At 42.2% G+C, this 24,735-nt stretch overlaps 1 protein-coding gene across 1 annotated transcript; it reads right to left on the bottom strand.

Annotated features, from left to right (window-relative positions):
- Positions 1-11,085: 11,085 nt before the first annotated feature.
- Positions 11,086-24,735, bottom strand: baz1b (bromodomain adjacent to zinc finger domain, 1B). Its single transcript, XM_054795065.1, has 21 exons — positions 24,013-24,735; positions 23,120-23,236; positions 20,797-20,941; positions 20,259-20,451; positions 19,924-20,045; positions 19,558-19,755; positions 19,294-19,482; positions 17,888-19,184; positions 17,607-17,756; positions 17,360-17,498; positions 17,109-17,242; positions 16,821-16,935; positions 16,624-16,722; positions 16,231-16,408; positions 15,890-16,075; positions 15,612-15,759; positions 15,284-15,431; positions 15,040-15,158; positions 13,653-13,783; positions 13,467-13,573; positions 11,086-13,164 (listed from the first exon to the last, which is right to left on the bottom strand). Exons 1-21 carry the CDS (start codon positions 24,129-24,131, stop codon positions 12,510-12,512), a joined length of 4,689 nt encoding a protein of 1,562 aa, XP_054651040.1. The 5' UTR covers positions 24,132-24,735; the 3' UTR covers positions 11,086-12,509.

The following is a 24,735-nucleotide window of genomic DNA, read 5'->3' as shown; positions in this document are numbered from 1 at the left end:
CCAACAAAATATAATACACCTATAATACACCACTAGCAGTTACCAATAGTGGTTTAAAAGAACAGACTGTCGAAAAAATGGTTTATATTTTTCACAATTACAAATGAAACTGCATACAAATTTTTGTAAATAAAATAACTGAGGTTCATGGCTGTGACTCGCGGTCGTCGGTATCCATGTACGGTACATGCTTGTGGTGCGTACACAGACAAACATAGAGAAGCCACCAACAATTTATATTCATGTTGTGGTTACGATAGGCTATACATTCAATGATAACCAATGTGAGAAGCTAAACTTTGCCAAATCGCTATCATTAGCTGACAACAAACATAACTACCGTAAATTCTATAAGCCACTACTTTTTTCACACGCTTTGAACCCTGCGGCTTAAACAAGGATGCAGCTGTATACTATGATATCATAAAGAAGTGATATAATTTACCGGTACATTTTTTGTACCGCTGTCAGGGGTCATCACAGCGTGCCAATCGCATGAATAGTTTTGGCTTAGTTGCTCTTCCTGATACAACCCCGGATGAGAATCAAACGGATGCCCTCTGCCATGACTGGAGGTAACTTGATGAGCATCCTTTGCGCATTTGCCGATAATGCGCCCCCTTGCGCAAAACGTGCCCCCTCTTCATGGATCATGGGGCCCTATGCACAACGCGTGTGCTGCATTACTGTGTCAACTACTCACCCCTCTGTTGTGTTGTGTCTACAGTGGCATGTTCCTGGGAAAGTTTGGGAAAAGTCCCGATGGTCAGTCCGCTTCTGCTTCCCGAGAATGCCAAGGAAGGTAAACATCTCCTGTGTCTTTGTACCGGTCCTCCCTAGAAAGCATCATCACGCATGGCATCCTTGCAAGGCACAGCAGCACCAGCTCAGCAGGAGACAAAAAAAGCACGACAAAGAATAATTGCTACATGTCACCAAGCAACAGCTCCCTGAAGAAGGCACACAGCATCCTGAGGGACTCATCGTGTCCTTCACGCAAAGAGCAAATCAGTGCAGAGGAGGACAAAGCCAGGAAGGATTCAGCGACCTTTACCTCTTTGCTAACACACACATATGCAACATGTAACACTTAACATAATCAAACACTCACACAGCGTGACACACAACACAACCAAACACTCTTGTGGGGCTGCGCTACTAAAACAAACGCTACTCTGGAACCCGGGCCCTAAGGAGAGGCTGAGGAGGCGGATGTGAGGCAAGCCAAGAACTCTGCGTGTTTATGCTGAACAGCCAGAGAGTGGGAAACGCACGGAACGCGATCCTCGTGTTTTCCTTACCCCGGCTAATCCGACAAAACGACAGAGGGAGTAGATTCACTTACAGAGAAAGCTGCCACTTAGATATTTATCCTCGCTAAGGCAAACTTCAGACCCTGGCGGGATCTTTTCATCGGATGAATCTGAGTGGGTGTGAGACTGTTACATTTATTTGGGTGTGAGGTTTTAATTAAAAGGGGAAAGCGATGCCCGCCAGGCAACCTCCTCCAGATTTGTCTCCCCACCGAGCTTCATCTGACGGGAGGAAGAAAGTTGTTGATAGAGAAAGGAAGACAGACGTTATTAAGAAAGTACTACAGGAGATGGGATACAGGGACGATGTACAGGTACAGGACTGCATTAAGGTCATCACGGTGTGCGACAGTGATGTGCGATGAGGTTCATGGCTGGTGAGGCACTCACTCCTTTGGAGTTTTCGCATGTTAATACAGGTTCCTCATGAAGGGGATAACAGGAAAAAGAAGAGAATAATTCACTTCGGTTATTTATTTTTGTGTATAGACTGAAAATCATATGTGGTCTTACCTTTTATTTGTATGAAGTACATGTTTCTCCAGGAAAAGCTTTGTTTGTAAAAGTCTGATCCCTTGTGTGACTTTGGGTATATAATTCTCATTCAGTGGAGCATAAAAATATCTTCAATGCATTTGACTTACTGCTAAACAGCTGCTCTCGCTGGTGCTGATCTCACACAAAAAAAAGACGCTGGCTTTTCCTTTCTATGGAAGCAATGGCGGCGACAAGCACCTTCTAGCTCATGCATGCCCTGCCCCTTCAGGGTGAGGTGGAGTACTGCAGTCCCTCTGTGTATGACGTGCATCTGTATTTTATCGTCCGAAGAGCAAGAATAAGGATGTCACACTTACATTAAGGACATTACATTACTGCTCGTGCACGGCTTCGCTGGTCTGGCTCCGTACCCTCGTGCCAGTCTGGTTTGATGCCCTGGTGGGGGGATGTCAGGGTCCCACGACGCGGCTTCCAGGTGTTGGGGTAATGTACATGGGATTGGTGCGTGTGATTTAATTGATTTATCTATTTTTACTTATTTATTTATTTATTACTTATTTGTTTTTTTTGCATAACCACTGCTTTCATTGCAAATTGTCTTTATACCATCTGAAGGCCAAACGCACTGTGGGCATACTGAGCTAGCAAGCATGTTGCTGTGTGGAGCACGTCATCACTTCCCACATCACGTCATCGGCAGTAAAACCAGTACCAATGTGAATATAATATAATATATGTGAATATCTCATATTAATGCCAATATCAGCCGACAGATACTATCGGACTTACCTCATTATGACCCAATTGCTCACAGATTATAATTATAAAGTGATGTCATATCCTTGGACTACATGACTGAAACAGAAGGATAGGCGTTTGTATTCAATTCATTGAATGCTGGACACATTCTTCATAGTTTGGCAGAAACACACAGTACAGCTGCATCAGACTAATGTTATGTGTCAGAAAGGGATCCCCTTTGGACTAATTGTTCCTTGTGTTACGACAGTGAGAGCAACAGTTCACCAGTTTGTATATAACAACTGCCTGCGGACACAAGCAGTGGGGCCACATTTATGATCCGGCACTTGGATTCCCTCATCATGTTTCACTAAAAAAAGCACGCTGTATGTGGTCTCTGTTCATAGCAACACAGGTAGTAAAGCCAAAGCTTCCATCCTTCAGTTGTGATTGGCTCAGGATCAGTAAGTGTGTGAGAAAGGTCCAGTGCAGGCGTTTTGCATCTGTCTACAGGTCAGTATTATTATTATTTTTTTAAATATGCATTGTTACGTTGCATTTCCCTATCTCGCTCTAATGTATAATATAAATATATACGGAGTGACAATTGGAATTTAACGTACCGTTCCTTTGGATCATCTCTGAGATGCTTTTGCACCTCCACTTGTGTTAAACGTAAGTGACTGGACGTGATTTTGAAAGACTTTTCTATGTAAGATCTCACAGCTGACTAAACCTGAGAGCAAAAACAACATTTGACTTCAAAAGAAACTGCCTGAAGAGAAAATAAGATTGTGGCAGAGGTACAAATCTGGCCAAGGCGACAAAAAAAAATCTGCTGGGCTTAACGTTCCCAAAAGCATAGTGGCCTATTTCATTTTTAAATGGCAGACGTTTGGAACAGCCAAGATTCTTGGCCAGTGTTGGCAATATCGTGCAATACTGGGCAGGTTTCCACACATACCGCTTAGACCTGACGGCAAATACTGTGGGATCTCTAAAGGCTCCTGAGGTTGCTCAATTCAGAATTCAGCCAATATTTTCAGAGAACTTTGCCTCCAAAGGTGCACAATAGGTAAGAGTTTGAGCTGCCTTCATTCATACATTTCCGCTTTAAAGGGACATGCGCTTGCACCCTTCCGGGTAACAGGTGAGCTGGAGCCTATCCCAGCTGACACACATAAACAAACAACCATTCACACTCACATTCACATTCACACCAATTTAAAGTATCCATTGAGCCTATCGTATGTTTTTGGAATATGGTAGGAAATTGCAATAACCTGCGTAAGCACGGGGAAACGTGCAGACTCCACATGAGAGGTGTGAGACGAGATTCAAACCTAGAACCAGACACACTGTCCACCTGAGCCACCGTGCTGCTCAATTTCAATACAGCGGGACCCACTGCAATCGTTTTGTCGTCCAACCGAAGTGCTTCTCCGCTGTGTTTTTATCACTAAAAAGCGCCCTCCTAAAGGGAAAGTTGGGATTTTTTGACATGAAGTTGTATGACATCACCATCAGCAGTGTAGTCCAGTAACTACGACGTACCCCCCACTCGCTCTCCTAAGTCCAATGCCTTCTCAAAAACTCAAACCTCACAAAACGCTCGGCGTGATATCTGTCTCCCGCCGTATTGCTGCGCACTGTCGCCAGGTGCGTTCATGATGTCATAAAACTTCACGTCAAAAACTCCAAACTATCCCTTTGATGTGTTGACCACTTTTGTCGACAAAAAAATGTAAGACCCAAAGGACTAATTTCTATGAAAAATATGGGTCGATATGATCAATCCGCCCCCCCCCCCCGAATAAAAACTCTTGTCATGGGTCATACAGTATCACTGACATGCATGTTCAGCGCATGCTTAAGTTAATGAGCCTCACCTCAGCCCAGCAACCTGAATTGTGCAGGATCGTGTGCTACCTGGCCGTGCTCTCAGTGTGAGGGAATGCTAATTGGCGGTGAGGCGCCAGTCTCCCACAAGGGCCCAGACCGCCACCCCCACCACCACAGCAACACCACCCCTTCTTTAACACTAGCCTGAGCCAAGAAAGGTGGCATAAAGGCTCGCGGAGGAGTACTCAGAAGGAACCAGAAGGCATGATCCAATGTATGAAGTAACCTTTCAATAAAGGAGAGCTTTGCTTGCAGTTAAAAGTCAGGGCGTCTGAAAGAAACACTCGTCTCTACTTCCCTACTTGCTGATTGGCGTTCACCCAAAATGTGAGTGTGTGCCATTTCTGGGCCGCTGTCTGCCATCCGTCTGCCTCCCCTCGGATTGGACTCCTGTCGCCTTCGCAGTGAAGGGCCACTCAACCTGGCTGGATATTCTTTCCCTCACATCTGCTATGAATTTAGCAGAGGCGAGCCATTCAAAGGCTCCTTTATGGAGCCATCAGCAGCACTGTGACGGCCTCCTATTAAGACACAAGCACACCTTCAGCTTCTCACACACACACTTTCATTTAAATAAGCACATTTATGTAATGATGTGTTGCCTTTTCTGTTCACTTGCTTTCTTTGCCTTGATGTTGTAAACACGCACGCACACCTTCTTTTTCCTTTTTTTTCCACTCAGCCAGAAATTAAGTCTGAACTTAAGTTAGCCCCGACAGCTGCAGCTTTTTTTTTAAGTGAGTCACCCGCTGGAGTGGCGAAAGGGGTGGATAGTGGTCCATTGCACACTTTAATCTATTTATTGCGGACACCCCCCTCACAAGGCATATGCACAGAAACATGAGATGAGAAAGCAGCAGGCAATCGTAGAAGATCACTAATACAGAGAGTCAGCAACCGATTGACAGTTTGTTAATTTGCAGGATTACACAAAACCTCTACAACCAGTTTCGGTAGAGGAGTGGCACATTTGCTAATTATTATGTTTTTCCAAATCCAGAAAGGAATAATAGTAGAAAACTGATTTTCACTTTTGCTGTCTAACAATGACATCTTTACTACTGCCCCACAATGAAAATGTCGGCCACCTCATGTCATTTTTATTAAATGAGACCTATTATGATTTTCCTCTTTTGTGACCTAAAATGTTGTTACAATGTTGTCTTCTCGTGTTCAACGGTGCCAACGCGTCAGATAACAAGGTTTGCGCATTTGGAAGGGAGACCTGAAAGCAGTTTTAGATGGCTCTGCACTCTGTGTTTTACAGAATTTTTTTACACCGAGTTCCATTGACATCAATGCAACCTGGACTTCCTTATATGGGCATGCCCAGGCAAACGCTGTAGGTCTGCCCTCCCCCCGCTCTGCTTCGCTCTGCTCTGTTCACTGTTCACTGAGCACGTATGGCTCCCGGGAAATGCTTGTTCGGGTGTGTCTAAAGAGGATAAGCATCAGGAGTTGCTGATTCCTGGCCAGCAAGAGAAAAATATGCTCATCTGTCAACAGCATTTCACGTGGAACTGTTTTGTGAACATGGGCCAATACGAAGCTAGACTATCCGCCGAACTATTGCTGAAGTCCGACGCCTTTCCAACGTTACTTGGTTGTGTTGAAGAGTCAGAACGGCAAGCTGTAAGCAACAATATATCAGTGTCCTAACTGTGTTTATTTTGTGTAAGTAATCAGACAAACGGAGTTCGGCAGCTGTCCGGAGGTGTGACCAATCACAGCGGAGTGGGCTCGGCGGGAGGCCGAATAAACTACACAGGCCGTTTGGGCGGCACGCAGGAAACACTGCAGGAAGAGGTGCAGAGTCTGGAAGATCTAGAAAGCTTTCTGTGCAGCTGCTCTGTAGGAGTCCAGAACTCAATACAAAGGTCCAAAAATGAGTATAATAGGTCCTCTTTAACATTTTCCTAACAATAAAAAAACTTTTATTAACAACTTTTAAAACAATTGTGGGTACTAGCCTCTTTTCTACCGCAACAACGTTTCAACATTTACCTGAGATTTTGGGACCTCTGTCTAATCAGCATCTTGATATGCCACACCTGTCAGGTGGATGGATCATCTCGGCGAAGGGGAAGTGCTCGCTAACACAAAGACAATTTTATGAACAGGCCTTCTGTGTACATAGAAAAAGATTTTGATCTTTGAGTTCCGTTCGTGAAAGATGGTCGCGTGTATATGCAGTATTGCAGTTTTTCTGAGATTATTTAATTAAAAAATGATTGCTGTTTTGTGGTTGACTGTGGCCTATTATTAGTCAAGAAATATCGAAAGACAAGTCATAGTATTGTCATAGTATTGTAGTCATAGTATTGTACATGTAGTATTCTGGTCACTAGGTGTCAGTAATGTTACATTAAAAGGACATTGCCTTACATTAAATTAGCTTCACACCGCATGTAGACAGCCATGGCATGTCTGACATGACTGAGTGAAAACAAGTTCTCCTCCCATTCCGTGTGGAAGTGGTAAGTTTTTGGCCTCTTACTTTGTCCTTCTTCCCCACTCCGTTTGACACCCTTTCTTAAGTTGAGAATAAATAAAACGGAGGCTAACTAGTTAGCTCGCGAGCATGCTATGCAGCCGTAGCCGTCTCGTGTCCTTGCAGCGATCCCATAGCATATTCATTAGCAATGTGGTCGAAACAAAGAATAATAGGAGTGTAAAGGTGGCTATATGGGTGTTATTTCATGTCTACTTGGCGCTAATAATGGTTAAAAAACGTACTTTGAAAGTCCTAAAGAGATTTTCTATGCTCTAACTACAAAAATATTCCATTTATTAGTCTTGAATCCTACTTCACAGAAATTCACTTATCAAGGTCGGTTCTGGAACCAATTAACTTCGATAAACGAGGGACGACTGTATAGTATATTGTATGTATTCATCTATATATTATTTTTATGTGCACTTCTGGTGCACAAAAAACTGGGCAAGGATTCCCCTGGTTTAGACTCACATTTCTTATGTGCCCATCAGTCGGAGTTGTATCACGTCAAACAGTCCACCATGAGCTACAGAAGAAGTGTGCCGGAAAGCAACGTACTGTGCTTTGTAGACATTATCTCTAACCTCTTTCCAGCCACATATTTTCCTTTTCCCAATGGAATCTGTATTTTTGCAGCCTTTTTTTCTTCCAAGTACTGAGATTGTTGCTCATAGGCTCACCGCCGGCCTCAGCAGTGTCCGAGACGTGTGAAACACCGTCATGTCCATCAGCCAAGCTTTTTTGTTGTCGGCTTTTGTCTCCTGGTATCTTCTCTGCCAACTACAGAACCTCGACCAATGAGATGAGCCGGATTCTGTGTTGGCACACTTATGTGTGAGGGGGTTTGTCAGCATATTAGTGACAGAGCAAGGCTGGGAAAAAGTTTTCCCGCAAATTTCAAAGTGTGTGGCCTTTTCAGCTCAATACGGGTAGCGTACTTTTTGTTCCAAAATGCAGGACGATTCCATTTTTCAAGGAACGGCTGGCAACCCTATGTAGTCTGCAGAGACCTATTTATCGTTCCTCTGACATCAAACATCCTGATAGTTCCTAATTGCAAAAAATAGAATAAAAGGCAATAAAAGCGTGATTTGTCCCCGAGGCACGTGTTGTGCAGCATAAAACCGTAGGAGGAAGTTAATTACATTCTTCTAAGCTTCACAAAGAATTCAGAGATATATTTTGGAGCTTGACTGAGCAGGAAGATGAAGCCTTAGTACAAATCATGAAAGGCTTCATCCCACTTATTACATCAACAAGTCTGACTGCCTTTCATCTCCCCCACAGAACGCTCATCCAATTGTTTCCGCCACCGTATCTGTATCCCCGAGTTCAAAGAAATCCTCATGCGACTCCGGGCTTTTTTTTTTTTTCCTCCTGCTTCTTTTTAACATTGCCTTTAACATGTTTCACATTTAGCCGCTGATGTAAAACTCTTAAGTATGACTGATCAAGACGTGAAGCACAACACCTCACACGAGAAGCCAGACAGAATATCAGCACCATAGCAGGCCAAGCGTTCATCTCGGTGTCTGATGTGCCGGGTTGCAGTCACGGCAGAGACCATGAATGACTGATATGCAAATTTGCTGTTTGGAAGCATTCGGTCTACAAGAAGACTTCTTTCAGACGAGCGCCTTTCCCTTTTGGGAAGACAGCTCTGTGCTCCCGAGAGAAAAACGCATCCTCTGAACTCCTCCGTTTCTGTACTCACCCACTTTTTCCCCCCCATATTTTGGTTATATCATCAAAGCAAGAGGAAGCACATCAGTGAAGAAAATTGGGGGAGTAGACTCAGATTTTCTTTTGAATAATGTATTAATAATAACTTCCACTTAAAGCAAAAGGAGAGAGGAGTTTAGTGCATGTCGTTACTGCGGACATATCAGTTGACACATGATTTTCGGGGCATCTTTTATACTCTGAGGGAATTTGTTACGACTTTTCATGACACGCTTTTGGGATTTCTCTCGTCATCTCTGTAAGATCCAGCACATGACAAAGAGTGTCGTGATATGACAGACGCTCACAGTGCCGCGGTGACACCATGAGAGCTTAACTCTGTGTTGCTGTTTGGGAAGGGAATGATGGGACAGGTGTCAAAATGCTGCAAATAGGCCACTCTGTTACACTGCTTTTGACATGAAGGATACTGTAGGATTTCTACATCCACAATGATAACTACTGTGGATCTCTTTTTTCCACACATTTGTCCCAGGGTGTAATCATACCTTGCTTGGGCCTAGTTCACACTTAGGGGTGGGCAATGCTGCAATTTTGTTATCAATGCTAAGTAAATTTAACCTGATTTAAAGTGCTCAGGACAAACAAAATTAAAGTACTCACTTAATAAAACATTTTTGTCATACTGCTGTCATCGATAAATAACGAAAATGAAGTGAGGAGTTAGACACAATTTTGACATGCCTCCCCCAGCGAGTTTTCTGAACTGACGCCATCTTGGCTGTGACGCCGCTACCAGAATACGTTCGGGGAACCAAATGCAACCAAATGCTGTCATGAACTCACAGCAAAACCAACAAAGTAACATATTCACAACAATAACATAATAAGAACATTTACACTGTTGCCAACTCCTACGAAAAGTAGCTATTGGCTATCGTAAAAGTCAACTTTTACAACAGCCATTAGCGACTACGATGACTAATTTGCATGTCATTTGCATATGATATTGTAACAGCTACTGTAGGAGAAAACAATAACCTCGTAGGGGAGACAAATAGTGGGTAATAACACCTTAATTGCTTATCTAGCCCTGGCATGAAACCCCATACTATTATTTTAAGACTCTAGTATGTGGATTTACTTACTGAAAGTGACAGATCAACTGAAAGATGATAAGGGTTTAATTTATTTTGAACATGCATACAATTAACCTGCATGTTTTTGGATGTGGGAGAAAACCCACGCACGCACGGGGAGAACATGCAAACTCCACACAGAAATGCCCAAGGGAGAATTGCATGAGTTCAGTTGAGATTAAAAGAGTATTTAAAGGCTCAGGGAGCCTTTGCACTTAATTCGCCGATTAAAATATGACACCAGTAGTTTCCAATATTATTATTTATAATGAAAACATATAAATGATGAGCGCATGTAAACCTCTAACTGCAACTGTGTATTGTTAATCAAAATAATCATTTTTTCTACCTTGATTTCAGATATTTATCAACTTGCTGTGGCAACCCTGACCACGGAAAAACAAAGAGTGAAAAAAATGCTACTAAAATGATATGAGATTAAGCGCTGTAATAAGTATTTCTCCATTTGTGTCTACTTTATGAGAAGACTGGTGGGCACTTCCCACACGTTCAGCATCATGCCAGGTCAACGTGGCCATTTTCCCTCTTCGCCACACGCCCCCTTGGACTTGACTTGAGGTAAATATTTGCTGGGTGAGCTGCTGCCACACAGCTATGGTCACACGCTCCAGTTGTCAGCTTGTGCAGGGTTCAAAGGTCAGTCTGAGCATGGCCAGCATTTTGTTGGCTTGTTTGAGAGTGGATGCAACTGCTGTTGCATTTTGACCTCTCCAAGCTCACTGAAACAGAAGCAGAGGACACTTTATACCTGAAAATGTTTATCTTGACTTGATTTGTTCTTGTTTACGGCTATTTTATTTATCACAGTTTATTTATACATAATTTACACATAATCCGAGCCAGCTGCCGCATTAGGCAATTAAATGCAGTAATTCCTAGTTTATAGCGATGAATTGGTTCCAGACTCAACCGTGATGAGTGAATTATTGCTAAGTAGGATTCGTTATGTAGAAATCTAATATTTTCATAGACAACGCTAAAAATGCCATTCAATTGCTTTTTGTAAGCGCATGTAAATTGCAGATGAAGCAGGCGCCCTATAAAATCTCACCTAGAGCACCACTTTGGGTCGGGCCGGTTCTGTCTGAACACCGAAATGGCCTTGCATAAATGTCTGGTGGGACACTTTCTCCGAAGAACACTTTGGTCTCCAAATGCCATTATTGTGGCTTATATCGTTTAAAAGAAACTTGTTTATGAACACCAGCAGTTGCAAACGAGACATATTTGATCAAAAAGTAAAGAAATTCACTCCACACACAGGACAAATGGAAAGGGACCACTGCCAGTCTTAGTCATAGCCTTTATTGGAAAATCTTTACATGTCAATACTCCTTAAACCTGTCTAAACTATAAATATATATATGGAAGGAAATGTTGGGTAAAAGACTTTTGTAGTTAGAAGTCAGGTGTCTAGAGAAGGGCAGTCAATTCTGTTTGTTGTACAAATGTAATGCAAAGACTTTCAACATAATCACATTTAGGTTTACAGAAGAATGAAAGCTAAGACGCACAAAGGAAACAGCACAGGATGGACACAAGAGGACTTAAGGCCTGCTGCCCGTGTCCTTTCTGTCCTTCCCTGTATGGTGTTTGCCACTACTAAAGTATCAGCACCAGTTGTCGCTTAAATGTTGCTGGAAAACAGGGTAAGAGCGCCACCTGGCGACCCAGAAAGGACATAGCAAGAGAGACATTATAAACCACTGAGGAGCTTGTTTTGATTAATTGTTCACTGAGGTGCGCTTTACAAAAATGCACGTGGCTAAACTGACTATTTCTGCCAGGGATGATAGTTGTTTTGTTTTTTCTTGCATGTTCTCTACACAAATAGGAGAGCCCTGATTAAACAACTATGTAGACATCATTTATGAGTCATTTACAAACCCAAATAAAAATGTGCAAAAAATATAAACTATTCAAAATATCCTTTTGATAACAAACATCATTTGTTGTTTTTAAACACTGTTTTACAAATGTTTACGCACATTATTTCAGCAAAGTGGTCCTGCAGATGCTGGCATGTTTGGTACATTTTTCACCTTTTTTTTTTTTTTTTAAATACATTTTCACAAAATAGTGCCGCCCAACCTTGAGGTACCAGAATGTTTTCAAACAAAATTGACACTCTTAGTCAGCTTACTAGTTCAAAACTCACATTAGGGCAGTAAAGTACAACACGGCATCTGACTAAAGACGTTTTGGGGAGTTTCCTTGTATTTGAAGGGAGACCTCCCGTGACACCACGAAGCGGAACATTTTTCATCATATTGTACATTATCTGAAAGTGTTTATGGTGTGCATTGGGTGTCTAAGCTACACGGGCACCATCTTTTAGTCCATAAAAACAGTCCATGGGTGAGACAGGAGTGGAAAGTTTTTGGAAAGGCCCAGGAAAGTGATGACAAGACTCAATGTGCACTTCCATGCTACGGATTAGAGCCCAGCAGTGTTTGAGAGAAATATGTACAAAGCTGGGTTGACTCGTGTCTAAGAGCTGTGAGGACCTCACTGAAGAAAAAAAAATGTTTTTTGTTTTTTTTACATGTTACAAATATAAATCACTTTCTCTTTGCATGTTCCAAAAATCTGAACAGAAATAGGAGAAAAGGTCCTTCTGAGGTTTGATTCCCTGCTTGATGTTGGAAAGGTGTCTCATCACTAATACAAAATCGGAGCACAATGATGACAAAGTAAAAAGCTGCCAGGGCTTCATCAGCGTTTCTGTCTCTTGGAATGTCGCAGCCGGCTGGGTCGCTCTTCATCACTGCTCACTCTGTCTGCCTCTGCCCGGGCACCCCGCTGCCGAGTTCTACGAGCGCTCCGCTCGCCATCGCTATCTTGCTCCTTGTAATCCTTCCCACGTGGTTTGGAAGAGGTCCTCTTACTTCTCCTCGGACCATCATCCTCTTCTTCTTCTCCTCCGTCCTCATCCTCTTCCTCCTCTTCACTTTCCATGTTCTGGCCTTGACGTTTCCTTCTGCTTTTCTGTGTGTTTGATTTGCCATTCTGGATTCTTTTCTGCGGGGCTCGCTCCTCCTCCTCCTCATCTTCTTCCTCTTCCTCCTCTGATGACTCAGGAGCTTGAATGATGCGTTTGCGTGAGCGTCGTCTGAGGTAACTGAGGCCAGGTAGCAGTTTCTGGAACAACTCTGTGAAGGCCTGCTCTGTTTTGGACATACAGGAGAGCACAGTACTGCCCTGATCATTGTACTCCTCTGCATTGGAAAAGACCAACTTCATGTCCTCTATGAAGTCCTGGGCGTGGCGATACGAGCCTTGGCTGAACTTGCCCTGCATAGTCTGAAAATCCATGGGCTGGGAAATGATGTCCAGATAGTCCTCTGCCTCCTCTGGGGACACAGGTTCCCTGAAGGAGATTTAAGACCAATGACATTTCCATCAGATGTAATCACAAGTCAGTAAGAATCAGCATTTCTTTTTAGTAAGTTGGGGGGAAAAACAGATTTAAAAGGGGTCAGTGGAAAGGACATTTACAACGAGGGATAAGCATAAATGAGTGTTAAACATTTTATTGATGGATCTAATGTGTATTAATAAGGCAATGTTTTGTACTCTTGTAGCACTGTAGGCCTAATGAATCAAGCTAGTCTGCTTCTAAGTAAAGGCAAATCAATTAAAAGGTTGCCATATTTTAAGAATTCCACTCACCTAAAGGGCCAACTGTAACGGAACTTTGTCAGTTTCTTGAGGATTTCCTCACACTTCTCCATCTCCATTACCTGTCTGCGCACTCCTGACTGGGAAGTCTGACGCACCTTGAGTACAGACACACGGACAACATTTAGAACACCCCCACAGACAAGAGAACAATAAATGAGTGCACTGGTTTCTTACCAGTTCATCAATGTCTGCAGGGCTGCTGGGGCCAGTCCTCTGCTTGCGACTCTGACTGGTGGATGATGACTTCTTTTTGGATTTACTTTTTGAACTTTTTGAAGACTGTTTACTTTTCTTCCTGGGCCTCACTGTTGAGAAAAAACAAGAGATGACAGAGACAGGAAAAACAATAGCAAAAACTACTATTCCTGACAAGGTATTACTATAAATTATTTTTCCCCCCACTGATTTTACTTGAAAAAATAAATAGAATAGTAATGATCAATGCAGGAGAAAATGCTGCATAACCAAGCTCACTATAACATTAACATTAAACATGTGATACACATACCACAACTCCTGCCATCTAGTGGTAAGCAGGAACACCAGCGATAAAAATCAAAGCTATTACAAACTACATCCCTCACTCTATCGCAGTTTTCCAAAAATTTGTAAAAAATAAAAATAAAAAAAAAGCATATTAAGCAAATTTTACGTATTCTTGACCTAAATTAAGCATTTTCAAGCATGAAAATGACTAAGTGAACTAAAAATACAAATACAGTTTAAGGGATTAAAGGACGTTAATGAACTGGGGGCTAGACTGGCCACTAGGTGTCCCTAGTAACACACACAAGACTTGATTATTGCAGGTTTAAATGATCTCACAGCAGGCACAATAATGATGACGATAATCATAATCGGGGTAGTGTTGTGGCCGTACTCCAGCTAAAACTCGAATTCTGAATCCCTGGCGTCACTTCCTGTCCACGTATCCGAAAGACATTTATGAGCACGAGTCTTATGTCTTAAAATGGCTTATTTTCTCTGATCATATCTAATATATAGGGTAGTTTGAGTGTAAAGGTGACTAAAGGGGTGTTATTGTAAGTCTAGAAGGTTCTAAATAAAATTTAAAACCACACGTAGAAGATCATAAACAGGTCTTCTATACTACCAAAATATTTGATTTATAAATAAGGAACCGTACTTTGCAGAAATTCATTCATCACTGTCGGGTCTGGAACCAAATAACAGCGTTAAACGGGGGAGTACCGCATTCATGAAATAATCGCACAAAGATCTACAGGAATTTAATTCAAATAAACCTTTCCTTTGAGAAATATGAATATTTAACTAGCCTCATTCAGGTTACTGTCGGGCACAGGCATAATGTCACAAGCTAAGTACAAGCCACATGTTTAAAAGCTAAATCAAGATAGCAAGCGGAAGAAGTAAAAACTGTGGTACTTGTAAAACTAAATATTTTTGAGGTGGCAAGTTCCAGAACCACTGTACCCAATTAAAATAGATGAATGCAGGAGTGAAGGGGCCAACCCAGAGCACCACCTTACTGTTTAATTGTCTGGTTTTATAAATTAGTTCCAGTTACAATGTTACTCACAGCTATGGCCCATAGACTTGTATTCAGACACTTCCTCGTCAGAGGCTTCTTCCTCAGAATCCTCCTCGTCGGACTCCTCCTCCTCATCATCTTCTTCATCGCTGTCTTGCTTGTAGTCCCTGAGAGGAGAATTTTACTATTGACCTATTCACATTGGTTTTAAATATGTGGCACTTGATTGAATGTTTAAGCAAAATGATCTATGACACAGCATGAACAAGGCTACCTTTGATGAAACACTTACCTTGAGCGTGTACCACGTCTGGCCACAGTGGGTTGACAGGCCGGGCATAACCACTCGCCCTCAGGAATACGGTGCAGTACAGGTCTCAGGCAGAACAGGTGGAAGGCCTTGTTACATTCATCACAGAGGATAAGTTTCTCATCATCACCTAAAGGAGATTCAAGAATGTTTCTCTTTAATTCATTCCTCTGCGTCTCCACTGGGTTTTGATCAGACAGCCTGAAGTTCATTGTTCATAGCTCCCTTCACTAATGACCAGGGTTCAAGTTCACCTTATCACAGGTTTAAATAGATTTTGGACACCAACTTTCTTGACAAGAGTCGTTACCCTTTTTCCGACAGACTTTGCAACGGGCGTTCTCTGCAGACATGTCCCACTTTATGCAGGCATCCAACATTCCCAGCAGCACATGCATGCGGGAAAAAGTCTGGGCCTCTCGGATGGCTGTCTTCCACTTCTCTAATGCTGTTGCAACCTAAAGGAATGCATTTTGAGTGAATAATGGTCAGAATATTCCAAATACTGGAAGACATTTCAAGTTGAAGAAGCAAAAACATGCATTAGCTCAAGAGTATTCCATTGTCTAGGCACATTTTCACACATACCTTAGCCTCCTCTGCCAATTTCTTTTCCTCGTCCACCTCTTCAGCTTTATTGTTTTCTTCCCCCACTTGCTTTTTCTTCCTTTTCTGCTTGGGGGCCATGAATCCTTGCAGGAACTTCTTGATCACACATGCCTGAATGGTAATGATACACTCTCCTAATTCTTTCAGGTTGTCCATATTCTCCAGCTGTGTACAGAGGATGCCACGGACAATTAGGAACCTTTTATAGACAATTTCCATAATTTGATATTTTGCTTGTATGAAAAAACACAATTGTCATTATTGATGAAATAAACGTTTGCACAAATGAGAAGACTGACACCAATGGAAAACCTGCCCACCTGATCTTCAGTGTCCGCGTCATCCTCAAAGTACCCCAGGCCACCCTTCAGGAGGCGTGAGGCTATCTCCTGAATATCGCTGCGTAGATATTTCAGCAGCTCTGTGTCACCATCAGAGACCCGAAGAGCCGGTTTGTCCTTGTGAGTCAAATTAATAGAGTGTATGATGTCCTGATACCTGTACAAGGACAAGTAATCAGCATCCTATTTACATTCATTGCTGCTGCTTTGTGAAAACACAATGTTAAGTACAGTATGGTCAAATTCTCTTATATTTTATTTTAGATTCATATTTTTTCTAACATAGGATCTCCCTGATCAAATCCAAACAGGATTTGGAGAGACATTTAATATTTATATACACATTTCTCCCTCGAGCATGCATCCATTCACCTGCTTTCTATCTTTGCTTTCAGTTCACTCTCTCTAACTCCCTGAGGGTGAAGACTTTCCACCAGTTCTTCCAGTTCAGATGGACTGTCGCAGATAAACCTGTTGGCAGGATAAGGATATTAAAAACCATAAATTAAAGAAAAGCATATAAATATTCAAACCAAAGGCAAAGAGAAAGCTTAACGGCTAGCGCTAACCAGAGATTCTGTCCTTGCTTAGGAGTTGTATTTTCCATACAAATGTCCGTTGCTGCCACCTGCTGTGCCCCATCATTACTGGTACCATTGATACTTCCGTCATCCCCATCAGTGCCTGCAAAGAAGGAAATATTGATCATCATATAATATCCATACATAATAAATACTTTTGGCTGAAAATGAGCATAAATGATTGCTACATCACATTCACATACTCAAATAATGTGTTTTGAATGGGTGGCATAAAACACTGTCTTCATCGTGTCTCAATAGTAGCAGAAGCCTCACCATCTTCATCGTCATCCAACTGAGGTTCAGCTGTTTTTTCCTCTAGAGGAGGAGTGAAGTGGTAGTCTATATTTTCATGCACCCAGCCTTTCTCAATGTACAGCCCAGGAACAACATCAGAGAAAAGCCAGTATCTGGATAAAAACAACAAACACATTTCATTTAATATTTTCAAATTCCTTAACTTTTATTATAAGGTAATAGACTAATCATTGTTGTAAATACAATTATAATAATTTGGGAGGGGTTACCTGTTATGATTCCTGTCTGTTCCGAGTGGGGTTCGGCGGAGAACAAGCCTGGCCTTGGTTATACCCTCCTTAAAAATCTTTTCCGCTGTAGCTCTCTGCTTGCGCAGTCGCTCTTCTTCAGCCGCCTCCTCCATGCGCTCTTGGGGAAAAAAATACAGGAGCAAGTTAGTTGCCAAGCCAAATCATGACGGCCAGTTTGACCTTCATCTGAATAGTAAGTGGCAAAGTAAGCTAAGGTAAAGTTCACCTTTATTCTGTTTGTCCATCTCCTCTCTTTCCTTCTTGGCCTGTATGCTCATAAGCTGTCTGCTCTTCACTGAGCTGATCAGGTCTACCAGCTCTATCTTTACTTCCTTCTTGATCTCCTTCTTTGGATCATCCTTTTTCTTCTTATCATCTTAGGTCACATACAAAATAAAAAGGCATTATTTTAAAAGCAATAGAGATGCCTTTTGAAAACAAAACACATACTGAAAATATTTGTTTGTCCAGTTCATGTTTCACTTCTTTGATTACAACTGAACTTACCCTTTCCCTCAGTCTCTTTTTGCTTCTTCTTCTCAGCCATCTTGCGGTTGACCTCTTTCAGCATTGCCAAACGCTCCTTCCACAGTTCAGCGGTCCGCTGCTGCATGGCATCGACATGGTCTTCCACCGAGTAGGTCATGAGGATGCGGTGGCACAGCGCTACAAGCAGGTTGACCTTCTCTTCCGGGCTAAGCTCAAACACCTCTACAGTTTCAAGCTTCTCCAGGAACTCGCTGGTCACCACATCATCAAAGCCACTCATGGCCAAATCCATGGATCCCTGGCCACTCTCCTCACCTTGAGCATCATAAGGGCGCAAACACAGCCTTGCCAGCTCTGACACTGAGTGGAGTGTAAGGGGGATCTCAGATAAGGGGATGTCAAGCTCACTGTAGCCCTCAGCCAGCTCATCCTGCAGCAACGTCTGAAGCAGTACCACCAGGACACGGTTCAGGTAGTGGAAGCCAGCTCGTTCTCCAGCCAACGATTCCATCAAGGCCATAGATGTGATGGGATAATTGTCATCTGGCATCAGCAGGCCAGCATAACAGTGAAGGAATTCCACAACCATTGCAACATCTCCAAAGAGAGTATTAGGGAGCCCCTCAGGCATGTCAACAAGTTTAAATGTCGGCAGGGTCTTGCCACCTTGGATCTCCTGGTCCTCGTAGCGACGGGATTGTTCAAGACGGACCAGCATCTCTTTTTCACGCCTCTCCTTAGCCTTTTCCCGTAGTTTCTCTTTGAGATCCTCGCGCTTCTTCTTCATCTCTTCTTGTCTCTCCTCTTCACTCATAGCTGCCCAGCGTTTCTTTTGCTCCAATTTCTCCCAGCGTTTTTGCACCAGCTCTTGTAGCTCATCAGGTAGCCTACCACGGTCATCTTGGGACAAGGCCTTTGCAGTTTTAGTGACGAGGGCAGACAGAACATTCTTCTTGTCTTCTTTGCCCTTGTTCTCCTTATAGTAGCGAAGAAGGTGGAGAGCCATTGGATGCAACGGTTTCCCCAATTTAGTAGTGCCTGTGCTACTGCTGCGGGCCCGTTTTCTGGGGCTGCCAGCAGCAGGACTCTTAGCTAGATGCAGCAGGGTCATCTGCTTCATCTTCGATGTCTTGGCACCAACTTTAGCATCTTTTCTGGAAGCTTTAAAAACATTCTTATCACCACTATTTCCAGTTTTCTTTCCATCCTTCTTGTCGCCAGATTTTTTAGTCGAAGGACCCGAGCTTTTACTTTCTCCTTTCTTAGGTGTTCCAGAGTTTTTTACTTTTAATGGTGAACCATTCATTTTAATTTTCTGCCACAGGAGAAAAGAAGAGAAAATTTAAGCAAACATTAAAGCTTTAAAGAGTGACACTCCACAAGCGCCAGAACAAACCATGTCTTGATATTTACATGTAGCCTACCTGCACATGGCCCCAGATGGTGGGACTAAGTGGTGCCCCCTGAGCATCTTTCTTGCCCGTCCTTTTCTTCTCTCCTTTATCATTTCCTGAGTCCTCTCCTGGTGTGCCAAGGGTCTTCTGCCTCTTTCTAGGTTTACCCTCCGGAGACGTCAAGCTCTTACGCTTTACAGAAGGATTCTCAGCTAAAAACTATAACATCAAAGAAGCATAAGCCGAAACAATTCACAAAAATATACTGTAGCTACGAAATTATCAGTGCAGTACCTTGTGTGGGTCAAGAAGAAAGTCGCTGAATTTACTGGGGAGATTAAACTTTTTCACCAGTTCATCTTCAACAACCCAGGGCGCACTCTCTCCCATGCCCAGCCTCTGAGCATAGTGTCTGATAAAGTAGCGGATGATCTCTTTGGTTGGAGGGCGCTCTGTTCTGTAAAGACTGTCTGCTGGCACATCACTAATCACCTGTGGCATTGGTCAGACAGAATAGAATCAATTCCCTTAAATGTAATCAATTCCCTTTCACGTCAATCAACAAGAACATTTTAACGAAAACTTCAAAATCATTTTAGTACCCATTGCAGGAATTTCAAATTCTATGTATTTGTAAACAAGAAAAAAAATGGTACCAACCTTGTCCTCATTGAGCAGCTTGATGTCATACTTATGAGGAAGGAATTTGGGTATCACCCACCTCTTCTTCTCTTCCTTCATGGCAGTGGGAAGTTTTCGTGGTGAACGTCGTGCTCTGTCACCTGGAGAAAACAAAACAATGTCAACTGTAAACATGAAATGTATTGTTCATACTGTATGTGAACACCATTTAAGGTACCGTACTCCACTGGAGTTAAAATGACTGTTTTTTTTTTTTTAATATGTTGCCTCCTAATTTTAATCATTCCATTAAAAACATAAATATAATCTTGATTACCACAAAACTGTGTTTTGCAATTAATGCTCAAACTCACTGAGATTCTCTCTCCTGTTCTCCTCCTCTCTGATGGGAGGTTCCTTCCTCTGGTTCTCTTGACTGGCATTCTCTTTGTCACTAGATGGTGAATCACAGGCACCTTCAAGTTTCTTCTCCCCAGGTTCACCCTCAGGTTGTTCGAGGGGATGAATCCTCACCACCTTTACACGTAAACTTTTACCTTGGCCCACCTGGATTAAAAAAAAAAGTGAGCAAGTGCCAAGGACAATTCATTTTAGTCGCTGTGATTATCATTATCATTATGAAATCATTATGATTTGATTGGAATTTGTACTAAGAAAAGCCTTTGGTTTGAAGTTTGTTTTTTTCTGCATAATTTGTAAACCCATCAATAAAAGAGATTGAAAAAAAAAACCCATCCTGACGACACTGCAGCCTTACACAACAAGCTAATTAACTCAGTTTATTCAAATATGAAAATGGTCGTAATTAACGCTCAATTAAGAGCAGTGTTACAAAAGAAACCAGAAATAACTACAGGTAATTAAAAAAAAAAAAAAAAAGATTAAACTGACCATGAAGTCACACTCTTCGCCAATAGCATACTTTGTGAGGATTTCCACCCAGGCCATTTCAACCAGTTTATCTAAAGACACTGTGTTGTGGTGGACCATCTCCAAGATGGGCTTCTCAAACCAGTGGGGATATTCCTCCTGAAGCCTGCGTAGATAAAATGGTTAGTTATTTTTTAGAAAAGACACAAATAAAATTTATATTCAATATGTACCATTCATGCACATTTACAGTCTACATGCAGCATGTTTATTTAGATAGATGCTTAGCAGCTTAGACTGACCATTGCAATATGAACTGAAACTATTTCCATGAACACTGCAGAACAATTTATGTAGTTTCTATGTCATTTTGGAGGATTTATTGGGTGCCAGGGAGCACTTCCTACCATACAATGGTTACTGAACATGGTCTGCAGGGTGAGTCGTATTGGATTTTGGACTGTTTTCAATGTACAATGAAGTAATAAACAAACTTTACAACTTCCAAATAAGTTTGACACTAGATTTGTTATACATTAGAAATACAGTAAAGGGATTACAGTCATGCGTTGTCATAATCACCCAAGATCACTGAGCTAAGCAGTGTGTAATAATTTTACAGATGCCTGATGATGTGTGCAGTTAGGCCTGTCACGTTAATAGATAAATCGATTAATCAAACGATAAAAAAAAAAACACAGGTTGAAAATTATGACACCCTGGATAAATTGACATTTGCATGTATTCGTGTGTGTTTCATCTGTTCGTCTCTCTGTGCCACAAAGGCTGGATGACAAGCGGGTTCACTCTGCATCTGTCTGTGTGTATTGGTTCTATAGTGGAATGAACGCCCTCATCTCATTCAGCCTCTTTGTGGAGGCGGGGCTACTAGTGAGTGGATATAGAGGGTTAGCAGTTAGCCTCGTGAGGCAGCATACGCTAACATGAACGAAGGAACAGAAGCAATGGTTTCTGCGGCGAATGCCACAGCTGACAGCCCGAGTGTGTGAATATTCTGGTTTTGAACAGAATGAACAAGACAACCGACACAGACAGTTTTCTCAACTGGGGGAGAAAAAAAAAATACCGATGGAGGTGCCTCGGGGGGCAGTGGACCATTCGACAGTCAACACCAGGCATTTGGTTGGTGCAAAATGGTGCACGCGCACAGTGTCTTTCATTACATTGCAAAAGAAATGCAACCATTCAATACAGTTATATGGCACAAATTTTAAACATACATACGGGAAATTTCTGTGTCAAGCTAATGTGGGTCACACAGGTATACTGTACTTGAGTACCATCAAGTGGTTTAACTGCGAAAGTCACCTCATGACAGTAAATGAAAAAAAAATGGTCTGAAGAAATGTCAATAATATTAATTATCAACGATAATTTGTAGCACAATTATCGACCAGCAAAAGTTGGTATCGTGACAGGCCTATGTGCAGTGCTTATTCAAACAAGCAATGAGACATTATAGGATACTGTTCAGTTCTGTCCATTTGTAGCACATGCATTCATACTGACTGGTGACAGTAAATCAGTTTCACTTTCAAGTTGAAGTGACATTACACAAATTGACATTTGCTGCTAAAGAAGCCATAATTGAATTAAACACTTATAATGCAAGATAGAACACGTGCTAGCGCAGGGAAAGACACTCCCTAAGTAATGTAGTTGAGACTTGGTAGCAGAAAACATGGTTTTCTTTTAAATAGTTTGTGATCTGGAGAGATTTGAGTTCTGCATCGCTGAACAACACTGTGCTTTGTCTTTGCCATGACATCTCACAGCCAGTTTTCATCTATGAGCCACATTGCTGGTTCCAGTGAGGAAGCTTTTACAGAACCATTGAAGAATTAGGATGACTCAAACACACGCACAGCCTCGAAATAGCAAGAGGCGGAGCACCACCTTTATCCAATCATAGCACAGTAGAAATCCTCATGACCTTCACCAGGAGTATGGTTTTGTCTTGACACTTCTGAGCTACACACAATATCTGTTCCACAATTACATTAACAATTAACGTGCCATTATGGATACAGGGTGGTGCAGTACTAGATCTGAATCACCCACACTTTTTCATGATCAGCTCTTGCGCAATGAGTCCTGATACTATGGTAAACAAACTATTACGAATTGCTGTCACACACAGAAGGGCAGGATTAAATAAGATCTGTTTCTTACTACTCCTTTTTAGACAAGCTGAAATACGCAATGCACTTCAATGTAACATTGTGTGCATGTCCAAAATGCATTACACGCAACACTATCACCAAGAAGAGAACCACAGTGACCTGCAATGCGAACAATCACACATTTAGGAATGAATACTTACAGCTCTGTGACTTCTTGTTCTTCCTCCCACGCTTCTTTATGTGTCAGCTGGATGCTTCCGGTGCTCTTGCATGTCCAGATGCGCTCTTCATACCTGTTCAAACGGGCCTCATATTCACTGTGTACATTTTGTCAAGGTACATTTTGAATACATGAGACACATCCACTATCAGGTCAACAAACATTTAAGCCAAGACACATCTAATAAATTTTAAACTTGATGTTAATGTTTATAAATATGAAAACCAAGGGACGTAGCTTATTATAAATATATGAAATTATATACCAGAACCTAAATGTGGCGCTCAATAGGAAACTGATAAAAGGTGGTGAACGCTTGCGCGTAGCCTAGCCAGCTACGTGAGTGTTGACAGTTGTGTAGCATTAACAGCTAGTGTGACGAGACAGTGAGACACTTAATGAATTAAATACTGCTTTTAGAGACAAACGTAAGTCAGCAACATTCAACTGATGAAGACATTGACCATACGTCGTATTGTATTCTATAGTACGTAAAAAAGACAGACATTAGCATTGTGTTAGCACACTTTGCTTCGGACAATGGTTGACAGCCGAATCGCATAGGCTAAAAGTGGAACGCCGATTTTCTGGAACATATCCAAAAATGACTTAAAATAATAAATGCGACGTAAATGAAAGCGCAGGGGAAAGGTAGTTTTTTTAAACAAAGATGTAAATATAAGCTAGCAAGCTAGTGGTAACTTTGCACGAGGGTAACGCCAAAGGTGCATAAATTGACACTAAAACAAATTAACATTACACACGGTAGAACAGGTATGTACGTGGGGAAGTATCTGTTTAGCCACAGACAAATGAACACACATGTGTGGGTCCAAGTCGAGACAGGGTAGACAGCATTACAGTGGAGGATACTCTTTGTTCCTGAAGGCCTCTTTGGTGTGCTCGATGATGTAGACCTCCTCTCCCGGGCCTGGTGGCTCGGCTAACGGTTTAGCTAATGGATAAGGTCTCCGGCCCAAAAGTGGCGCCATTGTAAATCCACAAATGGTCGCGATATCGACTGTTTAATGAAATACTCAATGCAACGCACTAATAGACTGTCGTTATATAAAATGACCTTCGCATGTATCCAAACGCCCGATTGCATGTATAGCGTAACCACCGGTAGGCCTGGAGCTAAACGTGTAGCAGCTAGGGCTTGCTAGTAGCCCGGTTTGCTATGTCGTTGCAAAACAAAAACACTGCACTTCTTCAGAGCCATCCAATGTCTCTTCTGTACTTTAGCAGCGATGTCATATTGCTCCCAAGTAGTGTCCCAGACACAAAATAAGTTGTTGTTCTTATTCCAAAATATTTGGCCAGATTCTAGCTCCTTTGAAGAGGCTGCAACCCAAGCCCAAGTTAAATTCGCGGCAATAGGCACAGTCCAGCAAGAGGTCTGGCGCGAAGAACAAGTCACTCGATAAATAGGCTTCTATAGCTGAGTTGGTGGTCGTTGTTGGAGTTTCCGAATGCTCTTTCTTCGTTTTATGAAAAACAATGTCCTGATGTTAATCCTTTGTCGAAATGGCGGGAGTTTCTTGCACACCGGCACAATTTCGCACACCCTCGACTCTCCGTTTCCCCGGCAGCAAG

The sequence above is a fragment of the Dunckerocampus dactyliophorus genome, chromosome 12 (genome assembly GCF_027744805.1).
Source record: "Dunckerocampus dactyliophorus isolate RoL2022-P2 chromosome 12, RoL_Ddac_1.1, whole genome shotgun sequence".
Taxonomy (NCBI): Eukaryota; Metazoa; Chordata; class Actinopteri; order Syngnathiformes; family Syngnathidae; genus Dunckerocampus; species Dunckerocampus dactyliophorus.
This window is presented reverse-complemented; position numbering and strand designations above follow the sequence as displayed.